Below are 15,746 nucleotides of genomic sequence, written 5' to 3'. Positions count from 1 at the left end.
GGTAGTTGTAGGTCTCCATGCATCTACCACTTTTACATAAGCTGCGAGAGGATTCTTACTCTATCTCTTTGGGAGTGATTGAACTTTTTTCTTGAGGATTTAGCTATGGTCTAATTAGATAGTTACAAAAGGCAAGCCTTTGTGATCAGAAAAAACCTTAAGCTGATCATCTGAAGCATGCAAATAATTTAGAATAACGGACTTCTAATTATGCTTTTCATAATTTCATGACAACCTTGAAAAATCATACTAATAATGAAAGTGTAATTAGGTCAACTATCATTAGTTTCATTAATTTCTTTTGTCATGCTAATCAGGATTTTGGTAGGAGTATGAAAAGATGCTGAGAATCTTATACTAGTAGAGATTTTAGCAGCTTTTTAATGTACCATCCCCCACCAAAGTACAAGGTTTGGAATCCAAGACATAAAAACTAATTAGATATGCAATATCTCGATTCTCTACAAAATAATTCAAGATTGGTCTATGTACTTCTACTATGTTAACTAGCTTTCACATCCCAATCTTGGATTTTTCATTGAGCAAATGCACACTGACTTGTGTTTTGAAGGCATTTGTTTAAGTGCTATTTTAAGAAATATTTTAACATTAATGCATCAATTAATTGTGAATATGATAAAGTATCATACATTGGATGTAGATTTTTTTTTTTTTTTCATCTAGAAAAGTTTATGCTTGTTCACCTAAAAGAGTTGGCAGGAAATGCAAGAAAGCTAAAATGGGTTAATGCATGGCAAGAGTACTAATTAAATCTAACATTTAATTACATTATTAGTATTAATTAATTCCTGAAACATGTAGGTGCCCGGACACTCCCTGATCTTTCCCTTTCTCTTCGTAGCACAGGTGATTTCACAGACACAAAACACATGCAGTCAAACAATACACAAACACCGAGAGAGAGAGAAAGTGATAAGGGAATTGGTGTTTTCACTGGATGCAGCCAAGCTGCTAAAATCCAAGCGTGGACCTGAAGTCTCCCTTTGCCCTCATGCATCTCTTGCTGGGATAAAACCATGGCAAAACTCTACTGTTTAACAATTGGTGTAGCTCTCTCTTTCAGTCTTTCTCGAATGTACTCCTAAACCAGGGAATGAACAGCATGCACTAAAGCCAGGGTACTAAAATCCAATCCCTTAAACTACAAAAATAGCCAATCTATTCCCAGTTTGGCTTGACGAATCTGGTCATACGTTAATTGTCTAACTTTACAAAAAAAAAGACTGACATTGATACATATACATTGCATTACATATAATACAACTTATGATTCCTGTATATCGTATATAAGTATTAGTATATATTATTCTCTGTGGATATGTATCAGTATTAGCTCAGCAGCTTTAAGGTTTAAAGATGTCATGTAAGTTTTCGTGGTTTCAAAAGGCATTAAAGCTCCTTACCAGTCACACCAAGAAGAAGAATTCAGAAACATAGTTGTAACCAAAAAAAAAGCCAACCACGGTAAAATAAGTGCGCACATTGCTGGTACAAATCTCCCTCTCTGGTATACCATTAATTATACCCACCCCCAAAGCCACAAAATGAAAAACAAATGGAAAAAAAATGGAAAAAAAATAATTAGTTCCTCATCTGATCACTGTTGCTGAGGACTGAAACATATACCCAAAAACCCAACCTAATAATAACAATACATTAGGGAAAAAGAACATGTCATGCAATATATACATACGAAATAGAAGCCAAACTTACTGGACTAAAAAGTTGCAGCAAAAGGAGCTAAGCCTCTCTCTTCAACACAGCCGCAGATGTTGATGAAGAAGATGATACCTTCAGCTATGAGATGAAGAGGATCCGAGGTTCCTCTCAGCGCAAATTAGTGATTTTTCAACCTTGATGATAAAACTGTAGGCTGAATTCTTGCAGCTGACATGATCGCTCCGATCCAAGCTTCTCCCATCCATGCTTCAATACTCAACTTTGATTTATTAGAGATCTTTTTTTTTTTTTTGGTTTGTTTTGAATCCCACCCCACTATGACTATAGAATCCGCTACCGACAGTAGCAACCACCGAAACTAAGTAGCTAGGAAAAAAAAAGACCCAAGAAAGAGGGAGACAATTGAAGAATAAGAAGTCTAGTTTTTGCTAGATCAGAGAAGTGACTGAGGACCCAATGTTTGTTGGATCATGCCAAGCACCAGCGACACTTGTTGTATTCCAATAAACTGCGGGATCAGATAAACCAATTTGCTCGAGCTGATTCTGGCATGGTAAATTCCATTCCATTCTGTTTTGCCCTTCTTCAACTTTGACATCTTTCATTGTTAGCCCATTTTCACTATTACCTGTCATTTGAAGATCTTGGAAAGGTGCTAAGGCTTGGAAAGGGTTAGGCGCTTGAGTATTTTTAACACCACCATTCATGAATTTGTGTTGGTGAAGAGTAGAAGCTAATAAAGAAGCAATGGTTGGTGTGGTGGTGGTGCTAGAAGAAGAGGATCCAAAGACATTGGAATAGCTTGAAAGGAGTGGATTTGAAGTGACTACATCCTGGATTTGCTTTGTCGGGTTAACGTTAAAACCATTTCGATAATCACTATCACCAGTATCACTAGACACAATCCCAGAAGAAAACCCTAATCCAAGAGCATTCAACTGAGGCTGGAGATCATAGCCTGTGACAGTTTCGACACCTGAAACTCTTGAATTGAAACGTGGAAATGGAAGATTCATATCAGAAGGGTTATTGGCTAACCCATAAAACAAAGGGTTGATATGATGACTTGAGGATGAAGACACATCGATTTGAGGTTGAGATGGAGGGTTAGGATTGGCACCAGAAGTTGGGGAAGCTGAATCAATGGCTGAAGCAGGCCTCTTCACACGCTTGTTCTTCCTACATCCACCACCCACGGGAACATTCCTTAGAGTGCCACCTCTAGTCCAGTAGCGCTTACAAGCCTTGCAAAAGTGTCTTGGCTGCGATAAACTGTAGTTGTTGTAGTAGCAGAACTTGGTGTTTGATGAATCACAGCGAGGACACTTAAGGGCTTGTTGTTGCTGCTGCTGCTGCTGTTGTTGTTGAAGCTGTTGTGGTTGCTGTTCTTGGCTTGGTTTCTCCATAAGCCTAGCTGTTGACGCCATCAAGTCTTTCTCATCTATATGATTCTGCAACCAGGAGAGGGCAAAAAAAAGGGGAAGAAAACGAAAAAGAAAGAAAGAGTTGAATGAGGTGTTCTTAGGGTAAAATAACAACACAACAGAGATATTCTCTTCCAAAAGCAAAGCAACAAAAAATGGGGTCATGTTTTGTCTAATAATTGATTTAGAGAGAGAGAGAGAGAGAGAGAGAGTGAGTGAAAAACCTGTGGCCATTCGTTAGTAGTTGAAGAGATGACAACCATCTTCTCACAGTTGCTCAACATTTCTTCTCTCAAAGGAATCGTTGAAACAAAGAGTAAACAGACAAAGAACAGGTGGCGACGTGAGTCTTTGTTGATGGGGTGAAATATTACTATGACAGAACCCAGTATATGTGAGTAGCATTACAAGAATATAAAGTACCAATTAAAACCCTTTTTTTATCTTTGATTTGTTAATGCAAATTTTCACGTGATGGGTCTGGTCTATAATTGAAATTGAGTAAGATAATCTTATGCTACTTCTACTACTACAAACACTGTAGCAGTAATTATATTAATTAAAAAGCTTGAAAAAGAATATGTATGGAGAGGAGGAAAAATATTCAAAATCCAAGAAGAAGACAGAGAGGTAAAGCAGCACAAGAGATGAATCTTGAGAAGTTCAAGAAAAAAAGAAAGAACATAGATTGAGACTCCACATTCCCCACTTCACTATACGTAACATTCCTTTGTTTACATAGATAGATAAAGAGAAAGAGAGAGGGAATCCCTAGAGACCATTCCCCAATGCAATACTCATTCAGCAAATCCCACTTCTTTACTTTATATTTTCATCATTATAGTAGTCATATTTTTGCATATAATATACACTATTATACATTATTGTATAGGTTATTAAAGTTTTTAAAACCATAGGAAAGAGAAATATTAATATGTTGTACGGTGCCATTAGATCAACAAGAAATCTGTATCCTGATCCAATGGCGCAAATCAATGCTGCCTTTGCTCTCTGATGGGACATCATTATATGCACAATGTGGTCATTGTTGATGATGCCAATTAGGTTGTCTTAAAGTTGGAACAAAATTTGTACATATTTCAAAATTGAAATCAATGTATGACAAACAAACTAAAAACCCAATTTTTTTTACTATCATTACATTTTAATTAATATGATCAAATACCATGAATGGGGGGGGGGGGGGTAATTTTTTCCCTTTTTGTGTGTAACATATATGGCTCCTAATGATACCAAAGAGCTGTCCCTATTATACAGTAAATGAAAATTAAAAAGCAAATTGTTAGAGAATTTGAAACTTCCATGAGAAAACGACAAAGAGGGGCTCCATGTGGAAGTCTAGCTTATGTTGTTACCCCAGACTCCAATCATACAAAAAAAAGACCAGACCACACTTTATTCTCAAGGGCTCCTTGCCTGTGTTCCATACCATAGCTTCCTTTCTTCTTTCTTTGGGTTTTGAGAGAAGGAAAAAAAAAAGGAAAGAAAGAAAGGAAAGGAAAGAAACCGTTAATGGTGTCAGAACGAAAGAGAGAGAGAGATTGAATTGTATCAGAGTAAACAAGAGTTGCAGGGCCATGTGGTGGGCAGCTCAGCTTATAAGTATAAAGCAAAGTATATAGCTTAGGGAAAAAAACATGGATTTTGTAGTCTTTCAAGGGATCTTCTCCTCTCCCTAACACCCCATCATTATTCTTGCGCAGTCTCTCTTTTCTTAAAAAAAAAAAAAACTTTGATCTATGGTAAAATATAGTAATATTTACTGCCATTTTTGCCATTCACAAGAACTTTTTCTCTTTCGGGGTTAATTAATTAATTTTCATCTTAATTATGGCTGAAAGTACCGTCTGTTATTTGGCGGTTGATTTTATAGTACAATGGCGTGTTAGGGTCGAGGAGGGATCTCTTAAATCTTAATCTGGCTTCACCCATGTTAGTGTTGGAAAAGAACCCATCTGCTTATACTTTCTTTTGCATTTTTTTTATATAGTCTTTAACCCCTTTTCTGCCATTATCATTCTTTACTAGTACCAAGTTGCATATAGGATAACACCAAGGATTTAAACATAGGAATCATTGGGGAGAATCGGATGAATGATCTCTAGTTATTAAAATATTCCGTTAATTATCCATTAAACCAACAATAATATAACATTACCTAGTAAACATAAAAATCATTGGTATAAGAATGATGGTCGTTCTTTCATTTACATTTTCTTAGTTGACAAGAAGTTAATCAATTTGGAAAATTTTCTTATATACACATATATATATATATATATTAAAAGTATTTTATATTCGGGTTTATGGTGAGTACCAATAGCAAATTTCTTACTTGTCTCAATTTTTTTTTTTTGATACTTGACACTTGAATGTGATTATTTTAACCCGTACTCGATACGCATATCATTACTATGTATAGAAATAATTAATTACATCCAAACATGCACTTTTATTAATTTGGATGTGATAATCAATCTATCAAATTATAATTAGTTAGGTAAGGATGATTGAAATAGTAAATCAGTTAGATAAGGTAAGTATCTATTTTTGTGGCCTGGATGAGAAAAAAACAGAGGAAATAGAAAAAGGCAAAGACAAAAATATCAATGAAGACAACCTTAAGCAGAGTTAATGGAACTCTTTTCATATGTTGAAAACTTCCATGTAAGTTTAGTAATACAAAATTTAACGTATTGTCAACTTACAGAAAACATGGGGGAGGGGGGGGGGGGGGGGGGGGGGGGGGGGGTGGACGAGGCAGGATGTGACACATCCCCAATTTAACCCACCCACTGCTTATCCTAAACAGAGCACCACCATCACCATCCATCTCTGACGGACCGTTTCTTATTTACATTATTTTGAAAGGGAAATGCTGTTTATTTGTCTTTGATGATGAAGATGGTTAGTGGGTTGCCTTAATCAGAATTTTTTTTTGGTTTTCGTAGAAAATTAATGTGGCATTTATAACGTGGGGGCGTATGGCCGTAAAGAGAGGGGTGTTTTTGGTCAATTTATGGCGGTGGGGGGCGGAGGGGATAAAAAAAAATTAAAAAGGAAAATTGGGATTGGGGGTCCTACAACCCACCACCACCACCACCACCACCCACACTTTCAGTCGCTGACTACCCCACCACATCTGGACAAGAGATTCCAAATTGGCAAACATGAAAGAAACCCGACGCGCACGTTAAAGGGGAGTCTGTGTTTGAGCCATTTGAGTGAGAGAGAGAGAGGGTTTGGGGGACCAAAGCATCAAATCCAAGCCAACTGTACCCATCAAAGGCTGACCACGATGCACCCCAAACAATGTGCAGACAAAGATCTCACTCTCTATTTAGGTTATTTATATCATTACGATTATGCACTTGTTTGGGGCACACCACTTACCCTGGTATCAAAACTACCCATTTTGCCCTCACAATAAACACGAATCATTCCATTGGCAAGGGTAAATTCGACCTCTTACATGACCGGGAGCTAGGTTTTGTGAAAACTCTTTGGGGTGCCCCCAGCATTTGTGTTGTTACTACAGAAAGTAGTATATGTAAGGATTATGATGCCGGAAGGGAGAATGTGAATGGATTCTTTCCAAGGCCATATATTCCATTTGATGACTTATACATCATGCATGTACCTCCCTGTACTTGCATTGTAAAATTGTAATGTTTCTGTGGACGGTGATGACTGTTCAAACAACGCCTTGATATTCAGTTCATGTGGGAACCAAACCCAGCACATGCCATGGTTCATGATGGTCCAACTAGGCTGAGCCTATGGGACTCTGAAATGACCTAATCACTGTTGATTAGGCACTTACATTGAGAAAGAGGGTGCTAATTTAATCAAAGGGGAAATTCATGGACAAGTCCACTAATCACACTCAACTAATAAAGATGGTGATTATAATGGAATAAAAATGTGTGCACCAAGCAATTTAGCCATGCAGATAACTATGAGCAGATGTTCCAATATCTCACGATTTGCCCCATTTGGAAAGAGTTTTGACTTCTTTTCTACTAAATCAACCCATGATGTAATTTATTGAGAACAATTCATAAGCAAAGCCAAAATCATTATAAAAAGTGCTGGTTAGTGATTTTTTTTTGTTCTTTTCAAGCAAAGTGCTAAATGATTTAGGCTTAGTTTTATTGTTATTTGTTCTATGTGCTTCAAATAGCAAAAAGTAAAAGTATAATATTTGGGTATGAATTTTTTTGAAATTTTAAGATGTTATACACCCAATCACTCATTTTTTTAGTTAAATAGTATGATTTTACTTTAGATAAGTATATTCTTTTTCGGCCGATTTTCAATTGTAAAAATTTCTTCAAAAATTTATCAAAAATATTTGAAAGTAGTTTTTATCGAAAATTCGATGAAATTCTTTTAAGTGTTTTTGGTAGAAAAAAGGAAAATTTTTTAATGAAATTTAAGTATAGTTTTCACAAAGTTATGGGATTTTATATCATATTTAATGTTTACCAATTAGGAGTATCAAGTCCTCCTATATTTTTATTTCAGGTGTAAGTTTTGGACATTGATGAAATGATGAGACTATTTCCCAATAGTGTAAATTTATACCAGGTGAATGAGTGGGAAAACAAAGCAAAGAAGACTGTAAAAGACAACTACTGTTTTAGACTTTGAATCTCACCCATGAAATCAGAATGATCATGATTTCATGAAACTGTACTCAACAGCACAATTATATTTTATAGAATAGCACTAGTAATGATGAATTCGCCCTATCCAATTTCCACAATTTCTCCAACCTATCATTATTATTTATTATTATTTTGGGAACTTTTTTATCCTCCTCGTTAAATTTGATCTTAAGGTGAATGGTTGGTACCATCCAATAAATTAGTTGATATATATATATATATATATATATATATATATATATATATATATATATATATATATATATATATATATATAGATGTTTGATATAACAGACATAGACCAAGATTATATATAAAAAATACCCCATGTTGGTATTAAAATAATGGGCCACTTAACCTAAGTGGAGAGAGAGAAATTACTGGGGAAGAGTCAAACCTGGGAATTGGGTCTTAAGAGCATGGAAAATTCCAGTGAAGGGTTTTTGGTCATTCATGGGTCTATCAGAAAAGAATCTTCATTACAAAATTCCAATCTTTTCTTATAGACGTAGCTTGCCAAGAAAATTCTGGACTGTTGCTCCTGGAAGTTTCATAGTGCCGCCGGGCTCCCGTGGGGCCTCAGGAATGTTGTGGTGGGGGGACAGCCTCCAGCTTATTTTATTAGGGACTGTGCTAAACAAATTTATCTTTTTCTGAGAGATAGGCCAATTTGTCTGGTAGAGGAGGGCGGGAGATTGATTAGAGAGTGATGTTGAGATTCTCCCACGCTGCTAGATTAGTTCTAAATATATATATATATGTATATATATATTCATTTCAGTTAGTATTAGGAAAAAGTAATGGGTAAATGAGAAGGAGGGGGTCTCACTCTCTCCCAACCTGTCAACAGGTCATGTTTTCAGCTTAATTTAATGCAACTTCTAAACTCTTAAAATATACAAATCATGGCTTCATAATTATGTTAAATCTGACCTCGATTCGCTTACGTTATCTCAAATTCTCTTCATTTGTAGCCTTGCTGTTGTTTATCTTGCATAGATTTATAAAACCAGCATGAATACCAGGTTCTGCTCCATGCCTGTTCATCTCTGTATGCTTCTCTAAGCCAAAAATATGAATCAGAGACATGGACTGACCTTACAATAAGGCATATATATGTATATAAATCTTTGATTTTGGGCCATGGCTTCACAAAGAAGGCCTTAAATCTTTGCAAGCCTCGCAACCACAGCCTGCAAAACCATTGAAGTTCTCATTTTTCTCTAGCTTCACCATTTCTGAACAGTAATAAAGGAGCACCATCCTGCCTTTATGTTAGTATTATATTTCCTTTTCTTTGGTACAGTTAAATAGATTAGTTTGATTGTGACAAAAAAAGGGGTTAACCTCTTTTTGTTGCTTTCCTAAACCTATATTTCATCATTGTCTTTAATTTGTCACTTTTGAATCCAAGTCGATGCAACCAGCTCTGTCCACATGCAGTATGAAGAGCTTGACTTCAATCCAAGAGTCAAGCTCAAAAACTACTTCATGTAGTGTATTAACAAATGCATGCACACACCCAGTTTTATGACATTAAACTTATGAACAGAGTTAAAAGTTAAAAGAGTATGAAAGAGAAGGGACACTGATTACTGATCTGAGGATGAGAGTATGGAAGCCGTTGTCATCTGTTATTATCCTGATGGGACCTCTGCTAGCTGCTTGAGAGTGGTAGTGGATCCCTGGTCCCCCAAATACCTATGATTGACATACGACAATATAGCTTGATTTGGTTAGGGATTCTGGACATTTAAAGTCAACAAAAACCTTCATAATCTCAGTGCACTGTTTTATTTTAATTTATTGGGTTGGTTTGGGTCACTATAAATGACCATAAAGTTGAAACATTTGGCCCCCAAAGGCTTTATTTTGGACTAATTACATGGAGGAGAGAGGGTACATTATCCCTATTCCATGGGCCATGGCTATCATATACAATTCAGAACACAGCCCAAGCAACCTTTGCTTTTTGTTGTTGACCAGGGCCCTAGCAGGCAACCCGTAGATGTTGATAGCATCCTTTGGGGAATTGGATTGAACAAAGGCATGGATGAGCCCAATGTTACTTTCAAAAGACACCGAACATTTGTGGACCATAGTCGGCCCAATATTTTTCTTGTTCATATTTTTTTTTTTTTGGTAATAACATATAGCAACTTGGATATATAACTTAAAGCTAGCTAATCACATCCATTATTATGAGGTCAAAATTTCAAATTAAATAGTATTATCTTTACTAAAAAAAATACTATATCATGATAAAAAATGACTTGATTTTGATTCAATAACGACCTTTTGTTCGAATACTGAGAATCGAGATAAAGATGGTTTTACCTAAAACTTTTTTTTTAGTAGGGATGCCAAATCCTAGGTATTAGGTGACTGTGAAATTATATAGGTGGAGCCAAAAACAATTAAAAAAAAAGTGATCCTTACATTAAACCATGAATTGTTGGGGTTAATCAAACCCTGCCTTGACCTACTGAATTTTGATGGAACCGCGGCTAGAGCATCCGTGGTCCCCTAAACCATAGCTCCATTAAATATTTACAACTTCACAACCTCAGAGCTTTATTCTTTGGTTACTGAGATTTTTCGCCCTAACTACATTCATCATCACTCTGAGCAGAGAAATGGGGAAAACACAGTTCAAATCTCTGGGCCAATGGTCGCCTATTTCCAGGAAAGTCCGAGAAAATTAATGGACTTAACACTTTTGGGCTCTCTGCTCAATCATAGCCCCGAAATCACAGCTTATGAAAATTACGAAATAGTTCCATTGCTCTTCAATAATTAATTCAAATGGTTTGTGTGAATCTTCCCATAGTTAATTTACAGGTTTACCATTAGTCTTTAATCAGTAAGGTAAATAATTTGTCATTTGGTTCAACTAGGACGAAGGACTTTGTTTCCCATGGCGACGAATAAACATGATGATTTGACATCATTTAGTAATTCGACGAGTGAAAATGGGTCATTGTCTTTCATAATAATGTTCAACTAATTTTGTCCCGATTGATCAATGAAAGGAAAACCAAATTCATTGTTTCATCAAATCATTATCAAACATATAGTTGTTTGATTTTAATAAAGGCAAACTATTAGGCACTTGACCTAATGATGATGAAAAAAGATGAAAGAATAACAAAAATACCAAAAAAAAATTTTTTTTTTCATCATAAGAAAGAAATTATAAAGTCGGATGCTTCCACATCTATAAGTAGACATCGGAAAGAGAAAAAGGTGAAAAGATATCAAAAAATTAAAAGGTAGATTACATCTTTATATAAAAGATACGAAATATGTAAACTGTGACAGATTTTTTATGAAAAATTAGATATAATATAATTTATCATATCTCGATGTATCAACGTAAAAATTCTCCTCAAACAGATGATTGGAAATTGATAAGTATTCGTTTCTTATCTTTTATCGGGACAAAAAGGATATAGCAAAATGAATCATATTGTTCACAAGAAATGGTGCTAGTAAGTATATGTTTGCTCCACCACCTATCAATTTAGTTTGCTGTAAGTAATGATCCACATATAGAGTCTTGTCTTTGACAAGTCCCTTTAGGAATCCAGGTTTGATAACTCCAATGGATTTGAAAGGTGCAAAAAGCAAACAACCTGATAGGCTACCTAGTATTCTTTCTTTGCTTCTTTTCAATGCTAGGCTTTTAGTTTCGAACCAAAAAATTGTCCCCGAAAAAACTTACTTTGATCTCTCCCTCTCTGTGTATTCTCTCTTTAAAATTAATATATATATATATATATATATATATATATATATATATATATTTGTGTTGGATACTTACCTGCATTCGACATTTTATTCTGAGTTCATGTAATATATAATTAAGGGCGGAAATTAACACTAGATTTTATGGTGATTTGGCAGGATTAAGTATTGACTTTGATGGAAACTGTTATACCTTCAAGTCAACCATATAGAAGGATCAGAACTTGAGTCCACTGAGAAAAGCATAAGTGGTTAATTAATTTTGAAACTTCAAAGTTTGAAACTAAAGGACATGTAGCCAACCATATATATTGAATGCTTTGGGGGGGGGCGGGGGGGTCGTTTTCAGTACAGAAGCTAACAATATATGTGAATCCAGCTGCGCATGGTTTCTCGAATTGAATTGGCGTTAACTTGATGCAGAAGCAGCTGACCTCGTACAATTGGACATGGGGACCAACCTAGACGATAACGTACGAACGAGTGGTCCTATTTTTAGATGATGGAAGTTGTAACAGAGGCACGAGGGCAAGGTTCCCACTTAGCTGCCAACCCGTTGGCTACACCAAAATGCAATGGGAAAACAATGGAAAAAAGGGAAAAAAAAAAAAAAAAGGGAAGAAGAATATAGGTAAAGATGTCTAGGACATATGATAGTTGGAAGGGGTCGTGCAATACGTGTCGAAGCTTGATAGGTTTCCGTAGCTAATAACGCATTGGACCATACCCAGGGTTTTTAACCCCTTTCACCTTTCACCCTCCCAATAATACAACTTTAGATGCCAGCAACACGGACCCCCTTGCAGTGGAGAAAGGACTGTCGAATTTAATAAAGAGAAACTTCAAAAATTACATCCTTAAGAGACATGCAGAACTGGAAGAACAAGTCAAGAACACGGATTATTTTAATTATAATATATAAATACACACAGCAATTCCATGGATAAATCTGTCTTTGCTGCAACTTTTTGTCGTTAAATGGATTGGAAACCAGCTAAATTCCAAGCTCTGCGATTGGAGCAGAAAGAAGCCGCCGTGGAAAATGAATGGTGCAAGTCGTCATAGACAGAAAATACTACATGAAGAAAGGTCTTCAACATGTCTATATCTATATATATGTATATGTAGAGGAAAATTCTGTCTTTCTTTTTTGCATCAGCTATATTGTTCAATATCGAGGGTGAAGTTTTTCGCTCATGTGACATTATGTTAACGTGAATTTGTTGGCAAAGTAGTATGTTTTTGCATTAAAAAGTCAAGAGGAAGGAGATGGAGCCAGACAGGTAGTACTAAGTACCGTATGATCTTTGCTTGTAAGTGGAGTTTGTAAATTTTTTTTTTTTTTTTTTAATCTTTTGTTTTTGGTCTCTACAGCTATCATTAAGCCTTCGGGGAGCAAAATTTATTCCTTAGCTTCCTACCTTTCACTGTTGAACTAATGCTGACGGGGACAGAAATGGAACTTTGTGGTCCTCACACATGATTCTCCTCCTTTTCTTCAACCTTCTTATCTGGGTCTTTTTTATTCTTCTTCTTTGTTGTCTGAAACCTCTCCATCTCATCCATCTTCTCTTTGTTTTCCCAAAACCGAAATGGCAACAAGCAGAGCTGAAGGGAAGAGGAGCCTGAAGGAAATGGCTGAGGATGAGGAAGAGGAGGAGGACGAAGATGCTGGTGCTCTAGGGTTTGTAGATGAAGAAAAGAAGAAGAAAGGAAAGAGAGGATCCAGTACTGGTGGAGGGTCAGCACTGCCTTCTTGTCAGGTTGAGAACTGCACTACTGACATGAACGATGCGAAGAGGTACCACCGCCGCCATAAGGTCTGTGAGTTCCATGCCAAGGCTCCGGTGGTTCGAGTCTCTGGACTCCAGCAACGCTTCTGCCAGCAATGTAGCAGGTTATTGTAATTCCAAAAACCCTAATTTTCCTTTCATATTTTACAACATTTATGTTTCCTTCCATTGCTCTCTGAATCCATTCCTTGTGGTTCATATTGTAGCTTAATTAGCCTTTCTTTCGTTCTAGTTACAAGTAAAGAAAAGAGAAATTTTGAACTTCATTAAACCTTGAACAAATCAATGGGGTTCATATGCCAAGGACTACTAATTGCTTAACTATATTTCTGAATTCTAATACAGTAGAACTAATTCTGTGATATATTTATCTTTATTCATGAACTGCTACTCATTTTATCTAAAAAATTAGATTTTAATTTGTACTTTTTTATTTTGAAACTTTAAAATTATAAAATTAAAGTTATACGCACAAATCACATGATAAACAATTATAAGAAATACATCAAGAATCTTACTTCTATTTTCATAATAAATTAATAATATTATCTCAAGTGCATGTCAGATAGACATATCAACCCATATCTAGTCCACTAAGACAACAGCACATTTCAGATTAAAGTCTAAATGGGAAAGAGGGTAGAGGAAGGGGGCGGGGGGGTTGTGAATTTCCATTGACAGTGATCCAACCCTTTAAAAGTATTAGCAGAGTCCTATGAATCCATTAAATATTGATTGGTACATTTTGTTTCTCAGAGGATCATCCTCATAATTTGATGAAAGACACAAATCAAGATCACAGATTCACAGTAAGCTGATGATAAAGATTACAAGAGCCTTCCGTTGTCCGTACCCCTTGACAAATGTGCCTTCAAATGCCAAGCAAGATGATATTAATTTCCTTGGTTCATCCTCATGCACTATAACAACCATAGTCCTACACTTCCAACTAGATTATATCAGGATTTTTGCAGGCTTTACTTGTCAAAATTAACTGCAGGCACCCCCTCCAAGGCCCTGGGATATGTATTTGTGTTAATTACAGACGGTTATTCGGTAAATGCCTGCATGGCCAGTACCCGTACTTGAATTCATAATGGTACTTCAAAATAACTTATAAGAAGGAAAACTGTTCCTTTTCTTGGTGTTCAGAGATCAAAGCTAAATAGATTACTTGTCAGTTGTCAGCAAACTTAATCCATCGTACAGTTCAGAGGAGAAGTATTTTTTTCATTTCTTTTTGACAGTTGGTTTTGATCTCTTTAAGATGATGGTTTTGCAGGTTTCATGAATTATCGGAGTTCGATGAAGCAAAAAGGAGCTGTAGAAGGCGTTTAGCTGGACATAACGAACGGCGCAGGAAAAGCTCATCTGAATATCATGGAGAAGGCTCAAACTATTAACTAGAGGCAAGCTTAAAAAGAGTCGAGTTAACTTAACTCTCTTCCAATTATCCCCATATATACAAGGCCCTTTCCAATGCTCAATTTAGATGTAACTATATGATTTCTAAGCATGCTCTCTCTCTTCTGTCAATCTTAATTTACCCTTTAGCTATACACCGTTTCATGCTCTACCTATTGTTATATCTGCATGAACATTAATCGATCTTTATCTACATAGCCTTTATGAATGCTTCTTTGTTTTTTTTTTTTTTCTTCTTTTTGGGGGTCTAATGTTTTCTTTTGTGCTTCTTGTTTCATTACATACATTTCTAACATGACATTAGGGTTCACGTCTCTATGCTGATTTGAGAGGGTTTGACAGCAAATCTAGATAGAAAAAATGGGTCCAAGTTCCAAAAGCCTCGTCAAATCTTTAGTTTCTGATTCATTATATATAATGGATGCATTTTGTTCAGCCTTAGGCGTCAGACTAAAGCAAGTTTAGTTATTCATCATTTTGCTTGCCGACAGACGTGGTTGCAATGTCTCTTTCCTCATGTGTTTACCAAAGTTGCTTTTTCAGTGCCAAGGTTTTAAACGTTTCTGATAAATGTGGCAAGTCGCTTGTTGCGTTAACCGGGTTGGTTTCCTGGCAATTACGCGACAAAATCAAAAGTCTTTATTAATTTTTACATGAAAAGCGCGTAGTGCCAGGTAACCATCCTTCCTTAGAAATTGAAGGTTGGTGTGATTCTACAGCTTTTGTTGCTTGTTACCAGAGACCAAAGCGGTCTAGCAGAGAGTACTGTGTATCAGTGCGCTGTCTAGGGTAGCAGATGAGGCAGAGTTTGGCACAGTCGTCATGCGAATGATTTTGTTGACATGCGTCTACTGATGAAAACATAGGGAAGCAGGAGGAGAGAGAACTACATGTGCTGTAATGAGTGAAAAGGAAATAAAGTAAACGACTCAGCCTAAGGTTTGGTGTTTGGTGTTTGTAATTAC

At 36.2% G+C, this 15,746-nt stretch overlaps 2 protein-coding genes across 3 annotated transcripts; one reads left to right on the top strand and one right to left on the bottom strand.

Moving 5' to 3' along the window:
* Positions 1-1,458: 1,458 nt before the first annotated feature.
* Positions 1,459-3,506, bottom strand: LOC18596816 (Dof-type zinc finger DNA-binding family protein). Its single transcript, XM_007025518.3, is given in 3 exon segments — positions 1,459-2,194; positions 2,196-3,152; positions 3,350-3,506. Coding segments are annotated over 3 exon segments (1,077 nt in total). The 5' UTR covers positions 3,410-3,506; the 3' UTR covers positions 1,459-2,134.
* A 9,228-nt stretch (positions 3,507-12,734) lies between these two features.
* On the top strand, positions 12,735-14,913 carry SPL3 (squamosa promoter binding protein-like 3). Of its 2 annotated transcripts, XM_018123284.2 has the most exons (3): positions 12,735-12,846; positions 12,938-13,466; positions 14,639-14,913. In XM_018123284.2, the coding sequence occupies exons 2-3, from the start codon at positions 13,156-13,158 to the stop codon at positions 14,757-14,759; spliced, it is 432 nt and encodes a 143-aa protein (XP_017978773.1). In that variant the 5' UTR covers positions 12,735-12,846; positions 12,938-13,155; the 3' UTR covers positions 14,760-14,913. The 2 variants fall into 2 exon arrangements, with proteins under 2 accessions (XP_017978773.1, XP_017978774.1); XM_018123285.2 differs by lacking the exon at positions 12,735-12,846 and having other exon boundaries at positions 12,956-13,460.
* The last annotated feature ends 833 nt before the right edge of the window (positions 14,914-15,746 follow it).

The sequence above is a fragment of the Theobroma cacao genome, chromosome 6 (assembly GCF_053813885.1).
Source record: "Theobroma cacao isolate CCN51 chromosome 6, ASM5381388v1, whole genome shotgun sequence".
Lineage (NCBI taxonomy): Eukaryota > Viridiplantae > Streptophyta > Magnoliopsida > Malvales > Malvaceae > Theobroma > Theobroma cacao.
Note: the sequence above shows the minus strand (reverse complement) of the source record. Positions and strands in the feature narration are given on the sequence as shown.